Here is a 20,435-nt window from a genome sequence, read left to right as displayed (position 1 = left end):
TAAAAAGCACCTAACACAGTGCTTGGCATGTAGTGGAATCAGATAAGTCTTTGCTGAGTGAATGGTGGGGGGCAGCCCTAGGGCAGCAATACAGATTGGAAGGTGAGCTGAGGTCGCTCATGGAAAGACACAACTGAGTCAGCCCGGCCGGCTGAGACCACTAGGAAAGAGTGTAGAGGCGAGAAGGACCTGGCTTTATTTTCACCTGTTGGAAAGAAAGTGGAAGTAATGCTATGGGAAGGACCCAGAAAGTCCCTCTTTCTTGTGGAACAGGGAAAGAGAGAACCTTCATGGGGGTTGGGGGGAGGCTGGGTAGGTGGGGATTTAGGGAGAGAAAACCTTGTTCCTTATAAAGAGGCAAATTCAGGAAGCCTACTCCAGTGGCAGCTGTGTCCTCTTGGGTGGGACGGAGGAGAGGAAGGAAGGGGGCCCCAGGTAGGTGGCACAGATCAGAGAATGTCAGGAGAGGAGTGGGTGGGTGGTCAGAAGACTCAGATATTCCAGGAAGGACAGAGTAGATGGTAAAGACCTTGAATGCTGACTTCTCTACCCAAGGTGCCCTCAGCCCAGGGAACCATGGAGTTTAAGAATGTACTGGAGTGATGGGGTCCCAAGCACTGACTGATCGAGGTGTGCAGGCGTTGTTCCCGGCATTAACTTGCTGGATCTTCACAGGCATTGTGTGCAGAGAGACTGTTGGTTATGTCCAGTCTGCAGATGAGAACACTGACACCCACGGGATGATATACCCTTCTCAAGAAACCACTGCGGGGGCATGGAGAGCTTGGACCACAGCCCCTGAAGAGGCAAAACCATCGCCATCTTAAAGCTGAGGAAAGTGATGCCCGGACAGGGGGACTGGCATGCCCAAGGCTGCACAGCTCGCAGGGAGAGGAGCCAGGACTCCAGCCCCTGCAGTCTGGCTCCAGAGTGGGGTTGCTCAGCCTCAGGCTTCACTGGAGCAGATCCTTCGTGAATGCTGTGGCATGAATGGGACCCAAACAGGAGCAGCTGCTGTTGGAGGTGAGCTGAGATTGCTTTCCCCTGATGCCAAACTGCCCCTCCTGGCCTAAGTAATCACAATGGAGTGTTCTCAGCCTTATCTTGAACCACCCACCCTCTCACTTCCTCTCTTCTGGAGCCACTTGAATTTTCTTTGTGCCTCCAACTCAGCACCTTCTCACATCCCGCTCCCTCTGCCTACCAGACTCACCTCCTGGCTCATCCCTGCATCCTCATCTCTGAGGCCGTCTCCTCCAGGAAGCTATCTCTGACCCTCAGGCTGGGTCAGGCACCCACTCTGGGCTCCCCCACCCCACCCCCACTCACTCCGGGTCATCACTGGCTGGGGAAAGGTCTGTCTGCCCTGCTGGACCTTAGCTTGTGAAGGCAGAACTGGAGATTTCTTCTGTATTATTATATACTACTAGGTCCAGGAATCAGCCCAGAGGAAGAGTTTGGGGAGCAGCTGTTATTATGAAGGAATGAATGAACTGAAGTAAAAGAAATAGGTTGAAGGTAGTTCTCTGACCGGGTCGATTACATTCAATCTTGGTTTTCTACGTTCCCAACAGCATGTCTTACTCAAAGGGAATTTTTTTAAAAAGAATTAACACTCAGATACAGGGCTTTTTTTTTTTTTTTTAATCCTCCAGGTCTCAGCTCAGATGTCCCCTCCTCCAAGAAGTCTTCCCGGCCTCCTCCCGGAAGGCTGAGTCAGGTGCCCCTTGGGGCTATCCCCACCCAACTCCGGGCATCCCGCCCTTCGGATTCCAGCGTGTTTGTGACCAGGACTCCATATCACGTGTCACTTCAGTTAATTTTGTAGTTTCAGGCAGCTAGTGGTGAACTTCTAGAGAAGAGAATGGCAACCCACTCCAGTATTCTTGTCTGGAAAATCCCATAGACTGAGGAGCCTGGCGGGCTACAGGTCAGGGGGGGTCAAGTCAGATGCGACTGAGCGCATGACTGAGCGCATGGTGAACCTGGCGCTGTTTTATTAAGCTCTGGGTAACCAGGAGCCATCATTATTGACTTTATTGTTGTAGCTGTTGACCATTATAATCTCAGTTCCTGGTCCCTTTAACGCTGACATTCTTAAATTGCCCCTCCCTGGCACTGCTTCTGCCTGGCACCGCTTCTCCCTGGCAGCTCCCACACCCCCATCCTAGTGGGCCTTGAATGGGAAGAGGCGTAATTTTCAAGGGGAGCCGGGGCCAGAGGGCGGGGCTTCTTCCTCCTTCCGCGCCTTGGGGGAAACCCCAGGGTTCCGGGGACATCGGGACTTTGGTTCTCTCCGTGCTGGGAGGAGGAGGAAAGTAAAGCCTGGGGTAGAGGGCTGAGAAAGGTGCAGCCAAAGTTCCTCCCCTGCCACCCTCGCTGTCTGTCCCGGGAGCCACTGTCACCGAAGTGCCTGTGAGTCGGCAGCTGGGCAGAGGGGAAGAGAAGAGAGCTGGAGAGGCTGCGGACGGAGTGAGGACCGGGTCATCGTGCGGAAGCCAGGAAGATAGCTCGGCGCTCTCGAGTCGGGTGTCAGGACCCATGGAGTGCGCTGACCCACGGGGCCACCGCTGGGCAGGAATCCTGCTCTCAGGTGAGTGTCCGGCTCCCTTCAGGTGGGGAGGGGAGGGTGGGTGTGTACATGCGCACGAAAGAGACCCAAATAGAGACAAGAGAGAAACGGAGATAGAGGCAGGATTAAACACAAATACAAGAGGTTGACAGAGACCTCCCCAGCAGTCTAGTCCACGCTCCCAGCTCCCAACGCAGGGGGCCCAGGCTCAATCCTTGGTCAGAAAACTAGATCCCACATGCCTCAACTAAGACCCAGTGCAGCCAAATAAAATAAGAGAGAGATTGACAAAGGGGGGACAGAGAAAGAGACAAAGACATACATAGAGGAGCAGAGAGAGATGGAATCAGAGCCATAGAACCAGAGAGAGGCAAGAGGCAGTGAAAATTACAGTAGAAGCTGTATCAGAGGGAAACACAGAGCAGATGGGGAGACTGAGGACAAAGAGCCAAAAAACTCCTCAGGGCTTCTCTGGTGGCTCAGTGGTCAAGAACCGCCTGCCGATGCAGGAGACGCAGGTTTGATCCCTGACCTGGGAAGATCCCACATGCTGCGGAGCAACTAATGCGGTGTGCTGCAACTGCTGAAGCCTGCATGCCCTAGAGCCTGTGCTCCACAGCAAGAGAGGCCACCACGCTGAGACGCCCGAGCACCGCAGCTAGACAGGAGCCCAGGCAGCAACGAAGACGCAGCACAGCCGTAAATGCACGCATGTTCAAAGTCAATTGCATTTAAAAAGAAAGCTTTTCAAGATACATACAGGTAAATAGATTCAGGGGAGTCGGGGCGGGGAGAGACAGAGAACCAGAGCTGGAGTCTAACAGACAGGAGTGAGAGTGGCAACGAGAGGTTATGCCAGCCCTGAAGGGCACGCCAGGCTCCTCTGTCCCTCCCTGTCACCTGGAGTTTGCCCACGTTCATGTCCATTGAGTTGGTGATGCTGTCTAACCATCTCATCCTCTGCCACCGCTTCTCGTTTTGCCTTCAATCTTTCCCAGCATCAGGGTCTTTTCCGATGAGCTGGCTCTTCCCATCAGGTAGCCAGAGTATTGGAACTTCAGCTTCAGCGTCAGTCCTTCCAATGCATGAGCCTATGGACTTGACCTCCAATAGCACTGAGGATAGAGAACTTCAGATGCTTTTCCATTGTCAGTTATTACAAGCACAGGAAGTAACAATGACAATAATAGTAATAATAACTAAGTGCTAATAATAGTGACTAACACTGTGAACTGTCACGTCTGATATCAGACTTCACAATAACCTGGTGCGCTAAGTTCTACTGTTCTCCCCGTTTTGCAGTTGAAGAATCTGAGGCTCACAAAGAGAAAGCCCTTTGCCCATGATAATAGACAAAGTCCACTATCATTATCAGAGTCCATATTTGCTCCTAAGAGCCCTTGTCTTTAACCCAAATGAGCAGGGGATGGGGCAATGCTCGGTCTAAATTGGGGTCATCTGAGGGCTGGAGAAAGGCATGGCTGCCTGCCTTTGTTAATTGGGCTGATGGTTAGGGCAAGGACAAGAGTTTCAAGGTCGGCGGCACATGGCCATAGCTGCTGGGGTTGGGCATCCTCACCTATGCCCACAGTCTCTGAACGTCCATAAAACTGTGTGCAGAATGGCCAAATGGAAAACCTAAAGCTCATGCTATCTATTTCCCTTTTCTCCCCTCTGCCTGAGGGCAAGCGGTTAATTTCTCCCATCAAAGATAACAGAAGAAGTTCCCCTTTATTGGGGGCTGGCTCTGTGCCCATCCCTGGACCAGAGGAACTGCACAGTGTTGAGAGCAAAGTCTTTAGGAACTGGCAAGCCAGGTTCAAGTCTAGCTTCTGATGCTTACTATCTGGTCTTGGAAAGTGACTTCACTGATCTGAGCGTTTGTTTACCTCTCAGTGGAAGGGAGAGGCATCTTCCATGGAAGGAGCATCACTGGAGAGAGCACACTGACCCTCAGGGGACCCAGTTAAAATTGGTCAGTGTTCATTACCACCCACTCCAATCCTAAGAGGCAGACGATATTATTCCCATTTTAGAGCTGGGGAAACTGAGGCTCGGCGACGATAAAACATGCCTCAAGTCACATAGCCAGGAAGTAGTGAGTAAAAGTTAAGCCTCTAGGGGTGGAGGGCCCCATTCATGACCTCAGACCTCCCTCCACTTAGAAAGACCACAACTGGACACCCCCAATGCACCTTCCTCCCTGAATGCCTCCTCTTTCTCCCTCCAGCCTCACTTTTGACTGTGTGGAGCTTGGCAGCTGCAGCCCAAATCTCCCATGATGCCATCACCCAAAGTGAGAAGGATATTGTTCTGTCTACATTTGGGGCCCCTTGGTTACCCCAAACTCATGGTAGATTCAGGGCACAGAAAACAAGGCTCTCATTCTGGTCTCTATCTCCACCCTCAAGTGCTCATCAGGGTTCCATGCCCAAAGTCCCAACAGGACAAACCTGATGGGCCCAGTCAGGCAACAACTGGTCCAATCGGTTGTGTTGGAGAGGGGGGCGGGGGTTGTGAAGGGGTGGCTGTCCTGGCTGGGGCTAGGGAAAATTGGTAGAGGGATCTGGTTGTTATCCCCAATACAAGCTTGACTTCTTTGCAGCCAGTAATAATTGACCCACCATCATGTCCCTGACCTTCTGTTTTATTTGCAACATCTCATTTACTGGGGGGGAGGAGACTTGAGGGTCCCAAGATCACACCTAGAATGAGAACTAGATCCAGCATTGGAGGCCAGTCATGGAGTTGAGGGGTGTCTGCCTGCAATTCCAACCCCTCCCTGTTTCTCGGGGTCCCTCTGTGACTGTATTTTGCTTGGTCTGTCCTTCACCTGTGCCTCTGCTTCTGTCTCCGCCTACTCTGTTTCTCCCTCTGTAGAACCTCTGGCCAAGCCCACCCTTTCAGTCAGCCAGGGCGCAGTCATAGAGCACAGGGAAAATGTGACCTTCTACTGTGGCACCCCGGACGTCAACATCACCATCCGTTGGGTCTTCAACCACCAGTCCCTGCCATCCGATGAGCGTATACAGCTGTCCGCAGATGGCAAGACCCTCACCATCCTCACTGTCCAGCGGCAGGATGCTGGGATGTACCAGTGTGAAGCTTGGAGTGTCCACGAGGTCAAGAGCAGTGACCCCACCTACCTGACTGTGTACTGTGAGTCCCTTTCCATTCCCCCCAGCCCCTCAGCAACACCTACTTCCTCAGTGATGTCATCCAGTCTCACAGCCTCACATATCATCCAAATGCAGACTTGTCCATCCTTGAACTCCAGACACATAGCTGTTTGACATCTCTACTTGGATTCTCCTGGGAACGTCCAATGTGACATGCCTAAAATTGAGCTCCTTAACTTTCGAATGTTTGATCCAAAATAATGCCTAAGTAGTCGTGAGGAAAGAGCACTTGCCGGCATGCTTTATGTTTTTATGTAGTTTTTATTTTTACTGCTCTGGGTGACAGGGGGGCTTCTCTTGTTGTGGAGCACAGGCTCTAGCGCACTTGGGCTCAGTAGTTGCAGCGCAGGCATAGTGGCCCCACGGCATGTGGGATCTTAGTTCCTCGACCGGGGATCAAACCTGCATCCCTGCATTGGAAGGCAAATTCGTACCCAGTGGATGGCCAGGGAGGTCCCTTGCTGGCATGCTTTAGGCGTGTCTTTCAATCCTGGTTTACCCAGGGAGGCATGTGACATATCCTCACGGTCAGACCCTTAAACATCTCCTTTGTAATGGTTCCAGAGTTTGAGGGGAGGGAAGAGAAAAGTTCCTGCTTATTGAATGCCTGAGTCCCCCCAAGAGGGCTCTCTCACTGATGCTGTTGTTGCTGCTACAATTGTTCTTGTCCTTCCAGATGGCCCTGACTCAGTCACGATCAAGGTGGAGCCTGGTGTAGCCAACGGGGACACGGTTGAGGTGATGGAGGGCTCCAATGTGACCTTCTCGGCAGAAACTGAGTCTTACCCACAAGCCTCATATTCATGGTTTTTCCCCAATGACTCCAAGCCCATCACGAGCTTGTTCCTCAACATGAGCAATGTTACCATCCATGCCATATCCAAGGAACACGAGGGCACCTACAGATGCTTGGTGTCCAACACTGCCACCCAGATGTCCCTTGAGGGTACTGTCGAAGTCCACGTCCTTGGTGAGTCTCTTTCCCCCATTCCTCTCCTTTGTGTCTCTGAGAATCTGGGCTTCACTGACGTCCTAGGGCTTGAGGAGGACGGAGTGGAGTGGGGCTTTCCCTTGTGGCTGGTGGCAGACTGTGGCTCTGGTCACAGGGTAGGACCTGGGTCCTTGTTTGGCACATCCTCCAGAAGGCTTTGGAGGCTCTCTGTGGGGTGTCTGTCTCTTTATTCTCATGAAGTGTGGGAGGCGATTCTGTAAACATACAAATACTAACACAGCACTCACACACCCCATATACGCAGGGACACACACACATAACAATCACACATGCAGGGGACTTCTCTGGTATTCTGGTGGTTAAGACTGTGCTCCCAGTGCAGGGGGCCTGGGTTTGATCCCTGGTTGGGGAACTAAGATTCCTCATGCCGCATGACATGGCCAACAAAAAAGAAACAGTCATGCATGCATCGCAGATACACACATGTGCACCACAGACACACGCAACTCACACACAACACACACAACTCACATACAACACGCACAACTCACACAACTCACAACACACACAGCTCACACACAACACACACAACTCACACACACCACACACACAACACACACACAACACACACAACTCACACACAACACATACAGCCCCCACACAACACATACACACAGCATACAAAAGCCCATAATACATACACATGACATATAACATGTACCCAACAGACACACACAATACATGAAACACACAGGACATAACACAACACACACACCACACATACACATAAAGCCCACGACATGTGCATAGAAGTGCTCACACACAGGCAAAGCACATGCACAGGACTCACAAAACACAGGCACACACCTCAAATATGCAACAAACAATACCACAGACACACCACATATCCTCTCACAAAACACGTATACACACAAAACATAACGTGCACAATAGACACCCACAACACATATCACAGACACTCGACATCCTCACACACAACACAGAAAACACCCCGCATACCACACATTTGATACCCTCAACACGTGCGGAACACACACAGTACATAACTGTACTTCACACATAGTAGTGACCTACCAGGCACGTAGGCGTGTACAGACATGTGCTGTGCTTGTAAATACACAGGACAACATATACACAGAGCACGCGCATTACCACAGACACATAACATATGCTCACGTACAGAAGATATACACACGCGACATGTACTCACTTGCACACAAAGCACGTGTGTGTGTGTGTGTATGTATGTATGTACACACCACCATGCCTCACAGCCACAGTACTTGTATACACAACACACACATGTGGATGGACACAAAAGGGACTTCTCTGGTGGTCCAGTGGTTAAGTCCAGTTGTCAGCGCAGGAGACAAGGGTCCAGGCCCTGGTCTGGGAAGATCCCTCATGCCAGGGAGCTACTAAGTCCGTGTACCACAGCTACTGAGCCGCACGCCCTAAAGGCCGTGCTCCGCAACAAGAGAAGCCGCCGCAACGAGAAGCCCACGCACCGCAACTAGAGAGCAGGCCCCACACAGCACAACTAGAGAAAGCCCTCATGCAGCAACGAAAACCCAGCACAGGCAAAAATAAATAGACACAAAGCACACACACACACTCACACACAAAACTCATCCATATACCACACTCTCCATACACACAAAACAGTCACATAATTGTCACACAACACACGCTCATACACAAAAGACTTAGATGCACCACCCACACAGCGCAGTCATATGCAAAGCACACACACACACACACACACACGCCACATACCACATAAACACACATCCCTGGGAAATCCTGTGGGCCCCATATGGGCAGGAGACTGGCATAGGGTGTCCCTGGACCCTGTCCCGTCTCTCTGTGTGTTTCCAGAAAGAGTGACCAAGCCTTATGTCATGCCCCCTAACCGGACTCTTGTGGAGCACACCAGCTTGGTGGTCCTGACCTGCCAGACCACCCATGAGGGAGTTGGAGTATGGTGGTTCCTGGGGGACCAGCTCCTCCAGCCCAGCGAGCACCTGGTGCCCGACAACTGGATCCTGAGCATCCATGGCCTTCGGCGGAATGACACAGGGCCCTATGCGTGCGAGGTCTGGAACTGGGGCAGCAAGGCACGGAGTGAAGCCCTGAAGTTGAACATCAGCTGTGAGTCGTCCCTAGCTTGGACCTTCCCCTCCTTCCTCCTTTCTCCCTTGCTGAAGTTCTTGCTTCCAGCCACTCATCCCATAATTATCAAACACCTGCTCTGTGACAGGCATGTCTGAGCAGGGGACAAGGCCACGTTCTAGTCGGGGGAGACAGACCATACACAGCTAAACAAGGGGAAATCCATGCTGTGTCAGATGGGACTAGAGGCAGTGAGAAAGACAGGCAAGGCTGGGAAGCTGGGGAGGTGTTGCAGTCCTGGCTGGGGTGGTCAGGAGAGGCTTCCTGGAGGAGGCGGTATGTGTATAGCAGGAGGTAGGGAGAGAGCTGTGCAGGTGACCAAGGGAAGTGAGTTCCAAGGCTGGGGAGGTGGGACTCTGCTTGGCCTGTCAGAGGAATCCCCAGAGGCCAAGATGACTGGAGAGATAAATTATAGGGAGAATGGAACAGAAGAAGCTGGGAAAGTGGGGGTAATAGACCACACAGGGTCCTGTGGGCCATGGTGAGGACACTCGAGCTACAAAAGGCTCTGAGCAGAGGAGAGAGCGGATTAGACTGGGGTTTGCACAGAGTCTCTCTGGCCCTTGTCTAAAGGGTGGGAACAGGGGAGAGGGAGGAGGTGATGCAGTTGTTTTTGTCTGATTCCATGGAGAGGCAGACCCCAAAATGGGATTCAGTGGGATTATACATGCAAGGATTTTCTTAAGGGAATGCTCTTGTGCAAAAAAAAGTAGGGAGGGAGCCTCAAAAAAGTAGGATTGCCCTCAGACCGAGGTACTTGGAGAGAGGGAGGAAGACAGAGTACAGAGTTGGTGGGAGCATGTAGACCACCATGGAATCTAAGGAACGTTGTCAGGACTCTCGAGAGCCCAGGTCTCCCAGGAAGGGATCTGCCTTACTTTCTCCAGCACTCTCAGGTACTGGCAGGGTGCAGCCCAGGAGAGGTCTGGGAGTGAATTGCGGGGTACTGCAGCTGGGCCCTTGGTCAGTTCCACTCTTACCCATGGAGGCCTGTGAGGCATCCTCTCATGGTAGCCACAGTCATCCATCAAGAAATGACGAAGCTGAGCCAGTGGCAGCTGTAGCGATCAGGCCATGAATATATTTTAAATATCAAAGTCACAGGGTTTACTGCTAGTTGACATGAAGCAAGAGAGAAAGGGAGGAGTCAAGAATGATTCCAGGATTTTTTTTTTTTTTTTGGCCTAAGCTACCATCAGAGCTATAAGAACTATAATCATGTTGGAAGTTAGGGGCTACATGTCACAGGACACAGCAACAATTTCTGAAGCCTGAATATCTTATGAGGCTCCCTTGTTAGAATTCACTTTTGCAAGGGCAGGGGTTTTTGTTTCTGATTTTAATTTTGTTTTGTTTTGTTTTGGACTTCGCCCTTCCGTGTTGTGGATTACATTCTGCTTGCTCAGCACCTAAGGGATCTCTTGCCGAGATTCCTTTCAGCAGCAGTTGGAAGAGCCTTTGACTCCCAGGAATTCCCTCAGTTAGAATTGAGAAGGGGGAAAAAAGAAAGCAGAACTTCACATGTGTAACTGAATGGGACAAAATAGGTTATCTCACCGGTGGAGGATGGGAGCATAATATTTGGCTCTGCACGCAGATGGCCCCGATCGAGTGTACTTCACCACAGGGTCGGAGACCCTGGTGGACACCACCATCAGTGCGAAGCTCAACTCCAGCATAACCCTGAAGTGTTGGGCTGAATCCCAGCCGGATGCTGAGTTTAACTGGACCCATGACAACACCAGTGTGTACAAAGGGGAGCAGCTGGTTATCGAGGCCCTGACTTGGAAACACCAAGGGAATTACAGCTGCACAGCCTCGAACTCTGTCACAATGCTGACCTCCTCTGCCTCAGTCATGGTCAGCGTCACAGGTGAGGGTCCAGGTGACTTTCTCTGATGTTGGCCTTAGCACTCTGATCTTCCCTTACTAAGGACTGGAGTGTGACACTGACTGTCCTGCATGGGCGGGTTCCTAGTCCAGAGCTGTTGAATTCCAGCCACTAACACTCAGACTCAGGACTTCCCTGGAGATCCAGTGGTTAAGACTCTGTGTGCTTCCACTGCAGGGGGCAAGGGTTCAATCCCTGGTCAGGGAACTAAGATGCTGTATGCTGCAAAGTGGTCAAAAAATAGAAAAAAAAAATTCGTGATCTCATTTCATCTTCAGAACATCCCTATACAGTAGGTACCATTTCCCCCACTTTGCAAATGAGGGAATGAGACTCAGAAAGAGTTACTTTTGTCTGTGTCCACAGGCCCCCAGAGAGTCAAAGGTGACTCAGGTTTCCAGTTGCCAAAGCCCTTTGCTGTGATGACCATATCTGATTCATCATCTTAATAAGTAACGTCATCACACCAACACTGACTGATCACTTTCCATGGGTCTAAATACTTCACCCACATCGAACATACTGAACCTTTTATTTACTGAAATGAATACATATATGTTTAATCTTTTCAGCAACAATATGGAGTAGGCTTCATATTATCTTTCTTTTTTACAGAAGAGCCAAAGGAAGCACAAAGAGGTAAGTAGCATGCCCAGGGTCACACAGCTGAGATGTGAACTTAGAACATTTGACTCCAGAAATGATTCTATTACTACTACAAACTTCTGCCTCCCAATGGCTGGAAAACAAATGCTCATCAAATGACAGTGGAGATGAAGCCCCAAGATTGGGAATGAGGTTGGGGACAGGGATGAGGTCCTGATTCTCTCTCCTTGCCCAGGTCACCGGTCATCCCTGTCTGTAGGGGCCATCATTGGCATTACCATCGGAATCCTGGCTGTCATTGCCCTGGCCATAGGGCTGGGCTGCTTCATACACACTGGAAAGGCCAAAGGGTAACTCTCAGAATGGGGTGGGGGATGTGGCCTATGGAGGACCTGCCCAGTAGGAGGGTTGCTGACCATGGTGCTGAGTGGTGCCTGTTGGGAACTGAGAAGGTTTGGGACGTTGCCCAAAACGGACATAGGATATAGGTAGAGCCTGTGGAGACGGGCAAGGACTAGAGGCATAGTGAACAAGGGTCTTGGGGTTTCAGGCTCTCAAGGAGAACAAAAGAGGATAACGTCTATGAGAACACGACACCCACCTCTGAAGAGGGTCAACCTGAAGAGCTCGATCGCAGTAAGTGACTCCATAGCTGATACCCAGGGCAGCAGTGAGGTCTGGAGAAGAGGCTGGTGCAGAGAGCCCAGGCTTCTGCTCCCAGCTTCACCCCTGGGTCACTAGGACATCATGGGCAAGCCCTGTAGTCTTGGACCCTCTATGTCCCCATCTGGAAAATGGATGAGATCAGGGTCAAGCGACAACATACCGCCATTCTAGTCTTTCTCGCTCTCAGAAAACTTTGTTAATGGATTGCTGTAAGCAGAGAGAGTCAATCATGACGTGCCTCACTACTAAATTCAAAACAAGTCTCATTGTCCATCTCAATATAGTACCTCAAGCAGCCTTCTCTGACCAAAGGCAAAACAAAACATCTTTGCTATATCTGGTCTAAGATTCTGGTAAGATGGGCTCCTGAAGCAGAAGTCCTCTGGAGACTGTCCAATTCAGCTCAGTTGTACAGAAAAGAAAACCAAGGCCAGGAAGGATATATGATAAACACAGGCTACAGAGGACCCTGGTGTACCTGGGGCTTGGTTTAAGACCTCTGCCCTCATCTGTGTCATCAAACAGCCTTATCGAACCCAGAATTTGATTTCCAAGACCTTCCCAGGTCAAGATCACTGGAGATGTGATGGGATAGTCCTGGGGATAAAAGAAGGGAGGTTTCTACCACATCCTTCCTGGGGATAGAAGTGCCCTGCCTGGACAAATCGCCCCTTCCCTCATGCATGCGTGCATGCTCAGTCGCTTCAGTCATGTCTGGCTCTTTGCGACCCCATGGACTGTAGCCCACCAGACTCCTCTGTCCATGGGATTCTACCAGCAAGAATACTGGAGTGGGTTGCCATGCCCTCCTCCAGGGGATCTTCCCAGTCCAGGGATCGAACCCACGTCTCCTGCATTGCAGGTAGATTCTTTACTGCTGAGACACTGGGGAAGCCCCTTCTTCCCTCATATCTCTCCCTAACTCCAGCCTTGGGCTGGCATTCACTTTCTCTAGACTGGCCCATGCTTATGTATGCCAATGTACCTGCCGTTCAAGGACAGATACCAGTCAAAAAGGTGGGTAATTCTCCAGAGGCACCCCGTCTACTCCCGTGACTCTCTGGCACTTCCCCAGCCCAGCAGGGCTGTTTTACGTCTCACCTCGTGGGGTGGGGGTGAAGTTCAGGCATGTTCTCTTAAGGATGCCCAGCCAGTGGTAGCTTGGGTCCCTACTTTCTCTGGGGATCTCAAGACCTTCCATGGCTTTTTCATCTCTTCTCCTTGTTTTCTTTCTCTTTTGCTTGACAATGCCTAACCTGGAGCCCCCTCTGGGAATCAGAAGAGATGTAACTGCCTCTGAGGCCTGAGCTATTTCCAAGAATTTCCAGGGGTGATCTTTTATCCCAGGCCTCAGGACCTCTTCACTATTTTCTTTTCCCCCCAGATGCTGCCAGTAGACCCTCCAGAGCAATTATATGAGGTAGGTTGGCCTTGCTTGATCTTATTAAAGAAGTTGCAAAGGAATACAATCTGAGAATGTTATATTTGACAGATATGAGAAATCATCTTGTCTAGATCTTTCATTGAGCATTGCTGGGCCAGGAATGGGAAGAAAGTGGCTCTAGGCCTCACAGGGAGCTGGGCTAGATTCCTTTTAAAAATATATTTATTTGTTTATTTATGGCTGTGCCAGGTGTTAGTTGCAGCACGCCAGGTTTTTGTTGCAGCGTGTGGGATCGTTGTGGTAGTGTGGTAGGTTTCTCTGTGGTTGTGGCTCGAGGGCTCCAGAGTGCATGGGCTCAGTAGTTGCAGTGTGGGCTTAGTCGGCCCAAAGCCTGTGGGATCTTAGTTTCCCACCAGGGATCGAATCCACATCCCCTGCATTAGAAGGCCGATTCTTAACTACTGGACCACCAGGGAAGTCCCTGGGTCAGAGTCAAGGATTCTAGCTCCTGCCGATGCTGCTTCCGCTTCCAGTGCTTGCAGCGGGGTTGCAAATCAGCTAATACCGGCCTCGCAAGTGACGGGATGCAAAGGAAGTTTTGGAGTAGAAGTTGCGGACGTAGCCCCGGTGAAAAGGAAGAGTTCTGGTCCTAGAGCTACTTCTGCTTCTGATCCTTTGAGAGAACCTGGTTGGGAATCTCTTTGTCTCTGGATCTCTGAAGAGTGCGCGTTGGCACTTTCCAGACGCTGTGGTTCTAAGACAAACTGCTTGTGGACCCTAACTGATCTCTTTGTTCACTTGCAGCACATATCATCTTCCGCCATCCATGACGGGTATTCTCATGGCCCCAGGAAGCCATCCTCCAAACTGGCATTGCATCCCTTGGTCCCAACTCCACAAAAAGAAAATGCAGAGTCAAACTATCAGGTATTTTTATGCCACACAGCGTCTTTGGACAGACAGAGAGCTGCCACCAATCTCCCTTTTCCTCCTTGCTAAAGAGTCTGTTAGGATAACCTATCAAGAGATTTCCTTTCAAAAATCTTTTCAATCCCTTTGCACCCCCTTCCATCCTATCACGTTCTGGTTCATTTCATTTCATTCCCTTCCTGTCCATCCATTTCACTCCATCCTGTGTTTCCATCACATGTATTTTCACTCTACCCGTTTAACTTTCTATCCATTTAATTTCATTTATTCTCATTTTATTCCAACTGTTTCCTCTCCAGTCCATTTCTGTTTTTTTTTTCATTCCATTCCACTCCCTCTCACTCTATTTCTTTCCATAAAATTCCTTTTATTTCCTTTGCATCTCTTCTGTTCCTCTTCTTACTTCCCATTCCATCCCTTGTCATCGCTTCCCACCACTCAGTGCATTCCCGTGCATTCCATCCCCTTCCATTCTGCTTCATCCATTGTATCATGTTTTTTCTTTCTTCTTTCATTCCTTTCCATTCTTTCCCACGTCTCCCTATTACCTTTTCTCCCTTTTTATTTTTCCTTTTTGATCCCACCTGTTCATCTCTTCCACATTCCATTTCTGTCTATTTTAATCCTGGTTATCACTTTTCCATTTCCATACCCTAACTTTCATTTATTACTCTTATTATTTCACTTTCATGTCATGATTATTTCATTTCCATTCTTCTCCTTTCTGTTCCCTATCATTCCTGTCCTTTCCACCCACGTATTTAATCCACTCCTTTCATTCTGCTCCCTACTAGTCCACTCCTTTCTAGGCAATGTCCTGTTTATGGTCATTTCCATTTGGTCAGCTTTCATTTCATTCCACCACATCCCATTTCTTCTCATTCTGTTTCTTTTCATTCCCTTCTTTCTTTCATTTCCTCTTCCTCATGCCTTCCCCTGCCATTCAGTTCTGTTTCATTATTTTCTGTTCCCTTTCATTGCATTGCCTTCCATTCTATTTCTACTTAAAAAAATATATATTTTATTGAAGTCTACTTGATTTACTTCACTAAGATAATGTGGTATTATCTTCTTTACAGAAAAGTGATTCAGTTATACATATATATTTGTATATATATGTATCCACACACACACACACATATATAATAGTTTGCATCTGCTAATCTCCAGCTCCCAATCCACCCCCCCACTCTTCTGTTTCCTGTTCATTCTTCTTAAATCCATCCCACCCTGTTGTACCACATTCCATTCTGCTCCATTACCTGTCATATGAACCATTCTCAAAAGCTGTGAATGTCTAAATATCTTCAGGATGTTTAATAAGAAAAACAAACCCCTTGACAGTACTTCAGATTAATTAAAGTGGGGATTAATTCAGAAAACACTGAGGAATCTCAGGTAACCAATGTCAGAAATTACTTGTGGGCCTCGTGGGGATTAGAATGGCTGCTCATTTTTTTCAAAATAAGGAAAAGTATTTATTTGTACCTTGTACATTTTAATAAGGGTGGTTGCTCATTTTTGCTGATCAATGAATTTGTTCCATTTTCCTTGGTTCATATTGAATTCCTATGCAAGCTTCCTGGTCAGTGCTCCTCTATAACTTCAAATTATATATGACAACACCCTCTGCTACTGTGTAAAGGTTTCTAGGTTCAGATTCTTCAGAGGAGAAGCACAGTTGTTCAGGCCATTGTATGGATTGTGCTGACATTTGTCAGCTCTCTAATTAGCTGTGAACTGGTACAAACATAGCCTCTTAGGTCCCTCTTTTCATCAGGATCTAAGAGAAAGGAGTCTCATTTGTTCCTTTTTATCAGTGGAGCAAAAGCTCTTCCACTAAACTTCCTCTTATGTCTTCTTGGGTCGGGATGCTGTCGTGTGGCACTTGTTGCAAGGAAGGCTGGGAAAATTAGCTGTTATCCTTCCCAGTCTCTCCAATAGAAGCAGGCAAGAGGGAAGATACAGGAGGAGTGTCAGGTCAGCCACCTCAGTGTCTGCTACCTTCTGAAGGGATGAGACGGAGCAAACAATGCAGAGGTTTGGAGTAGAGTGTTCTGAGTTGAGGAGCATCAAGGGAAAAGGTCCTGAAGTGAATGTATTGTTATCTATTGCTGCATAAAGAATTACCACAAGCTTAGCAGCTTAAAACAACACACATTTATTATCTCACAGTTTCCTGGATCAGGAGTTCAGGCAATTCTCAGATGGGTCTTCTGCAAGGCTGCAAAAAAGGCGTTGGCCAAGTCTCAGGTCTCATCTGAGGCTCTACTGGGAAGGGATCCACGTCTGAGCTCTTACGGTTGTGGGAAGCATTCAGTCCCTTGCAGGCTGTCATAATGAGGGCCTCAGTGTCTTACTGGCTGTCAGCTGGAGGCTGCACTCAGTCCTTTCAGTGCTTTCCATAGGCAGCTCACAACATTGTATCTCGCTTCCTCAAAGCCAAGACAGATGTCACACTGTTATATAACAGAATCACATAATGTAAGCAGATACCTCCTGTCACCTTTGCCATATTCAAATGGTTAGATGCAAGTCACAGGTCTTGCCCTCAAGAGGAGGTTTGCATCAGGGCATGAAAACCAGGGGACTTCCCTGGTGACTCAGATGTTAAAGAATCCTCCTGCAATGCAGGAGACCTGGGTTTGAACCCTGGGTTGGGAAGATCTCCTGGAGAAGGAAATGGCGATCCACTCCAGTCTTCTTGCCTGGGAAATCCCATGGACAGAGGAGCCTGGTGCGCTACAATCCATAGGCTGGCAAAGAATCTGTCACGACTGAGGGACTAAGCACAGACACATGCATGAATACCAGGAGGTGAGGATTCTGGGGGTCACCTTAGACTCTGTCCTCCACAATGGGGAAGCAAAGGCCATCCCAGGTATGGAAAGGTGTCAGCATGACTGAAGTACAATGAGAAAGCCAGATTTTTTGCATTTTCAAGGTTGAGAAAAGAGAATGCCAGAGAGTTTGAGCCCCTACAGCAAGTAGCCCAGGAAAGCCCACCAGAACTGGAACTCACCTCTTCTCTTTGTGTAATAGGCGCTTGTGAATCCAGAACACAACATCTACTGCCAAATCAACCGTCCCACCTAATGGAAGCAGAGATCCTTTCTCCAGAAATCCTGAAGAAGTCACGCTCAATCATATATTCAATGATGTTTATTACATACACATTATATTCCAGCCATTCTCTTTGCAAACCTTGTGACATTCTGTTTCGACGTCTTTTTCAGGCTCTAGACCCTAGCTCTCAACCAAATCTTAAGCTTTGGGCTCATGTTTCTTTAAAAGCAATAGAAACAAGTCAAAAGCCACCCAGAATTAAAGGACCAAGGTCTGATACCCAGAAGCTGGGGATGTCATAGTGTTTACTACATATATCGTTGATGGACACAGCAGGCAGGGAGAAGTGTGAGCCTGAATCAGCCGGAGTGGAGCATGGGATGTACCCACGGGTCAGACAAGCAGTGTCTTTTCAAATCATGGTAGAGGATAAGGAGCAAGGAGCTGTTAAGAGATGACAAGAGAAAACACAGAATGAAGTATGGGAATGAGGCACCTAGGGAGGTGCAGGCACGAGATGCTTTGAATCCCAAGAGACTCAGGGATGGGGATGTGAGGATGAGATTTGCTAAAGGGAACAAGGAGTCCAGGATGACTCCCAGGTTTCTGGCCAGAGCAACTGGATGACAGTTTCTTCAGGCCACTTTCTGAAGCAACAGTGGGGAAGGAGTAAATCTGGGACAGAGAGAGAAATCAAGAATTTGGTTTGACATGTCAGGGATCAAGCAGAGCAGGCACATATTCATAACAGTCTAGGTAGCTCCCTTTCCAGCTCCAGCCCCAGACGCAGCAGCCGTCATGATGTTGATGCCCAAGAAGAACTGGATTGCCATTTATGCACTCCTTTTTAAGGAGCGGGTGATGGTGGCCAAGAAGGATGTCAACATACTGTATCACCCGGAGCTGGCAGACAAGAACGTGCCCAATCTGCACATTTTGAAAGCCATGCAGTCTCTCAAATCATGAGGCTATGTGAAGGAACAGTTTGCCTGGAGACACTTCTACTGGTACCTCACCAACAAGGGCATCCTCCAACCTGTCCCCTGAGATTGTGCCTGCCACCCTGCACCACAGCCATCCTGAGACTGGCCAAAGGTCTACAGGGAGAGCGACCTGCAAGGCTCACGCAAGGGGAAGCCGACAGAAACACCTACAGACGAAACGCCGTGCCCCCTGGTGCCGACAAGAAAGCTGAGGCTGGGGCTGGGTCAGCAACTGAATTCCAGTTTAGAGGTGAATTTGGTCATGGATGTGGTCAGCCACCTCAGTAAAGTTGAAAGAGATTGCTTTGTGTTGAGAAACCTGTAAATAGAAATTAAAAAAAAAAAGTCTAGATAGAGCAGGGCTGGAAATATACATTGGGAATTGTCAGTGGGATTTGAAGTTACGGAGTTAGATGAGATCTTGTGTCAGGGGTCCCCAGGACCACACTCAGGCTCAATGATTTGCTAAAAGCATTCACAGGACCTCCAAGTTGTTATGATCATTGTTATGGCTCATGACAGCAAAAGGACAGAGAGTAAAATCAGCAAAAGGAAAAGGTACAGGTGGTGAAGTCTGGAAGAAACCATGTTCCTCAGTTTCCAGGAAGTTGACCAAGAACTAGTCCTTAGAAATAGGCTTTTTGAGGGAAATAGGTAGGGTTTGAGCAATTCAGACCTGCTGAATTAACCTTTTTCCCTACAGATCCCAAAGAGAGTAGATGAAGACAGAGATGAGTAGGGGCTGACAAACTAAGCACTGGTCCCTCCAACATTTATAGTTTGAGGCAGAGGATTCAGCAAAGGAAAAGGACTGTCCTTTTTATCCTGCTGAGAACTTCCTCCTCGCTTCCCCAGATATCAGAGAGACAGATTACACTCTCCCTCTCCCTTATCTTTGTCTTTGAAGCAAATGAATTCAAAATTTTGCTCTTCCGTAGTTGTTGAGCCCTCACCCAACTCCTGGCCAATAGAACCTCAGTATGAAACTTGGGTCTCAGCCAATCCTCAAGCAACTGAGAGAGAAATCTCTGGGTTAGATGGTCATCTGTGTAGAATGAGTTTCTGTTCCTCAGGAGTAGCTATTCCAAAGTCTGTGATATTCAGGTTAGGTCAGGGATTCAGGTGCTCTTGCAAGTAGATATTACCATCTTATTTGTTTTTAAAGAAAAAAAATGGCAAAACAGAAGACAAAGTCAGTTTTAAGCTACATAGTACTAGTGCTTTAATGTCTGAATATCTTGAAGTGAAAAAAACAATGAAAACAAAAAAGTGAACAGAAAAAAGAGATAACACTCCAAAAACCACATCATGATTTTGTCTTATTTTACTAAATCTGTAGATCAATCTACAATATTTGACCTCTTTACAACACAACCATTGTAATGTAGCATTTGTATGTCTTGTTTCGAAGGCTTCTACTAATGTCTCTATATATTTTACTAAATTTATTTGTAGGGCTTTTTTTTTTTTTTGCTTCTCTTATAAATAAATGTGAACCTTTCTCTGTCTTTTTTAAAAATTATTTTATTTACTGGCTGTGCGGGTCTTCGTTACTCCTTGGGCTTTTCTCTAGTTGTGGTGAGCGGGAGCTACTCACTAGTTTTGATGCGTGAGCTTCTCTTGCTGAGCGTGGGTTCTAGGGCCAACAGGCTTCAGTAGTTGCAGTTCCTGGGCTCTAGCACAGGCTCAACAGATACATTCCATGGTTTGTGGGATCTTCCTGGGACAGGGATTGAACCCATGTCTTCTGCATTGGTAGGCGGATTCTTTATTGCTGAGCCACCAGGGAAGCTCCTTTATCTGTCTTGTTTGTAAACTGAGAATTGCTTATGTAGAGGAAAGATCCTGTTATGTAGGCAAGGGGCAAATTGCCTAATGTAGAAATTAAGAGCATGGATTCCAGAGTCAGATTTTTCTCTTTTATTGTGGTAAAAGTCACATAATTTAAAACGTACTATCTTAACCATATTTAACCATACAGTTCAATGGCACTAAGTGCATTGATATTATTGT

The 20,435-nt window shown here is 48.4% G+C and overlaps 1 protein-coding gene and 1 pseudogene across 5 annotated transcripts; both read left to right on the top strand.

Moving 5' to 3' along the window:
• Positions 1–496: 496 nt before the first annotated feature.
• On the top strand, positions 497–19,691 carry CEACAM20 (CEA cell adhesion molecule 20). Of its 5 annotated transcripts, XM_069551043.1 has the most exons (14): positions 497–1,023; positions 1,656–2,593; positions 4,803–4,868; positions 5,453–5,731; positions 6,428–6,721; positions 8,603–8,875; positions 10,494–10,769; positions 11,403–11,426; positions 11,629–11,743; positions 11,944–12,029; positions 13,015–13,076; positions 13,444–13,479; positions 14,248–14,370; positions 17,416–19,691. In XM_069551043.1, exons 2-14 carry the CDS (start codon positions 2,542–2,544, stop codon positions 17,467–17,469), a joined length of 1,740 nt encoding a protein of 579 aa, XP_069407144.1. In that variant the 5' UTR covers positions 497–1,023; positions 1,656–2,541; the 3' UTR covers positions 17,470–19,691. The 5 variants fall into 5 exon arrangements, 4 of the variants coding, with proteins under 4 accessions (XP_069407144.1, XP_069407143.1, XP_069407146.1 ...); XR_011248817.1 differs by lacking the exon at positions 11,629–11,743; XM_069551042.1 differs by lacking the exons at positions 13,015–13,076; positions 13,444–13,479; positions 14,248–14,370 and having other exon boundaries at positions 17,416–17,743.
• On the top strand, positions 18,238–18,710 carry LOC138418977 (small ribosomal subunit protein eS10-like; annotated as a pseudogene).
• Positions 19,692–20,435: the final 744 nt, after the last annotated feature.

This window comes from Ovis canadensis, chromosome 14 (assembly GCF_042477335.2).
Source record: "Ovis canadensis isolate MfBH-ARS-UI-01 breed Bighorn chromosome 14, ARS-UI_OviCan_v2, whole genome shotgun sequence".
NCBI lineage: Eukaryota > Metazoa > Chordata > Mammalia > Artiodactyla > Bovidae > Ovis > Ovis canadensis.
The sequence above is the reverse complement of the archived record's forward strand: the minus strand, read 5'-3'. Positions and strand labels throughout refer to the sequence as shown.

Bases quoted from the DNA above. Each gene is read 5' to 3' on its own strand.
- CEACAM20 (XM_069551042.1), top strand. From the start codon at position 2,542: ATGGAGTGCGCTGACCCACGGGGCCACCGCTGGGCAGGAATCCTGCTC. The intron at 6,722-8,602 runs GTGAGTCTCTTT...GTGTGTTTCCAG, and splicing joins TGTCGAAGTCCACGTCCTTG to AAAGAGTGACCAAGCCTTAT. The intron at 12,030-17,415 runs GTAAGTGACTCC...TTTGTGTAATAG, and splicing joins ACCTGAAGAGCTCGATCGCA to GCGCTTGTGAATCCAGAACA.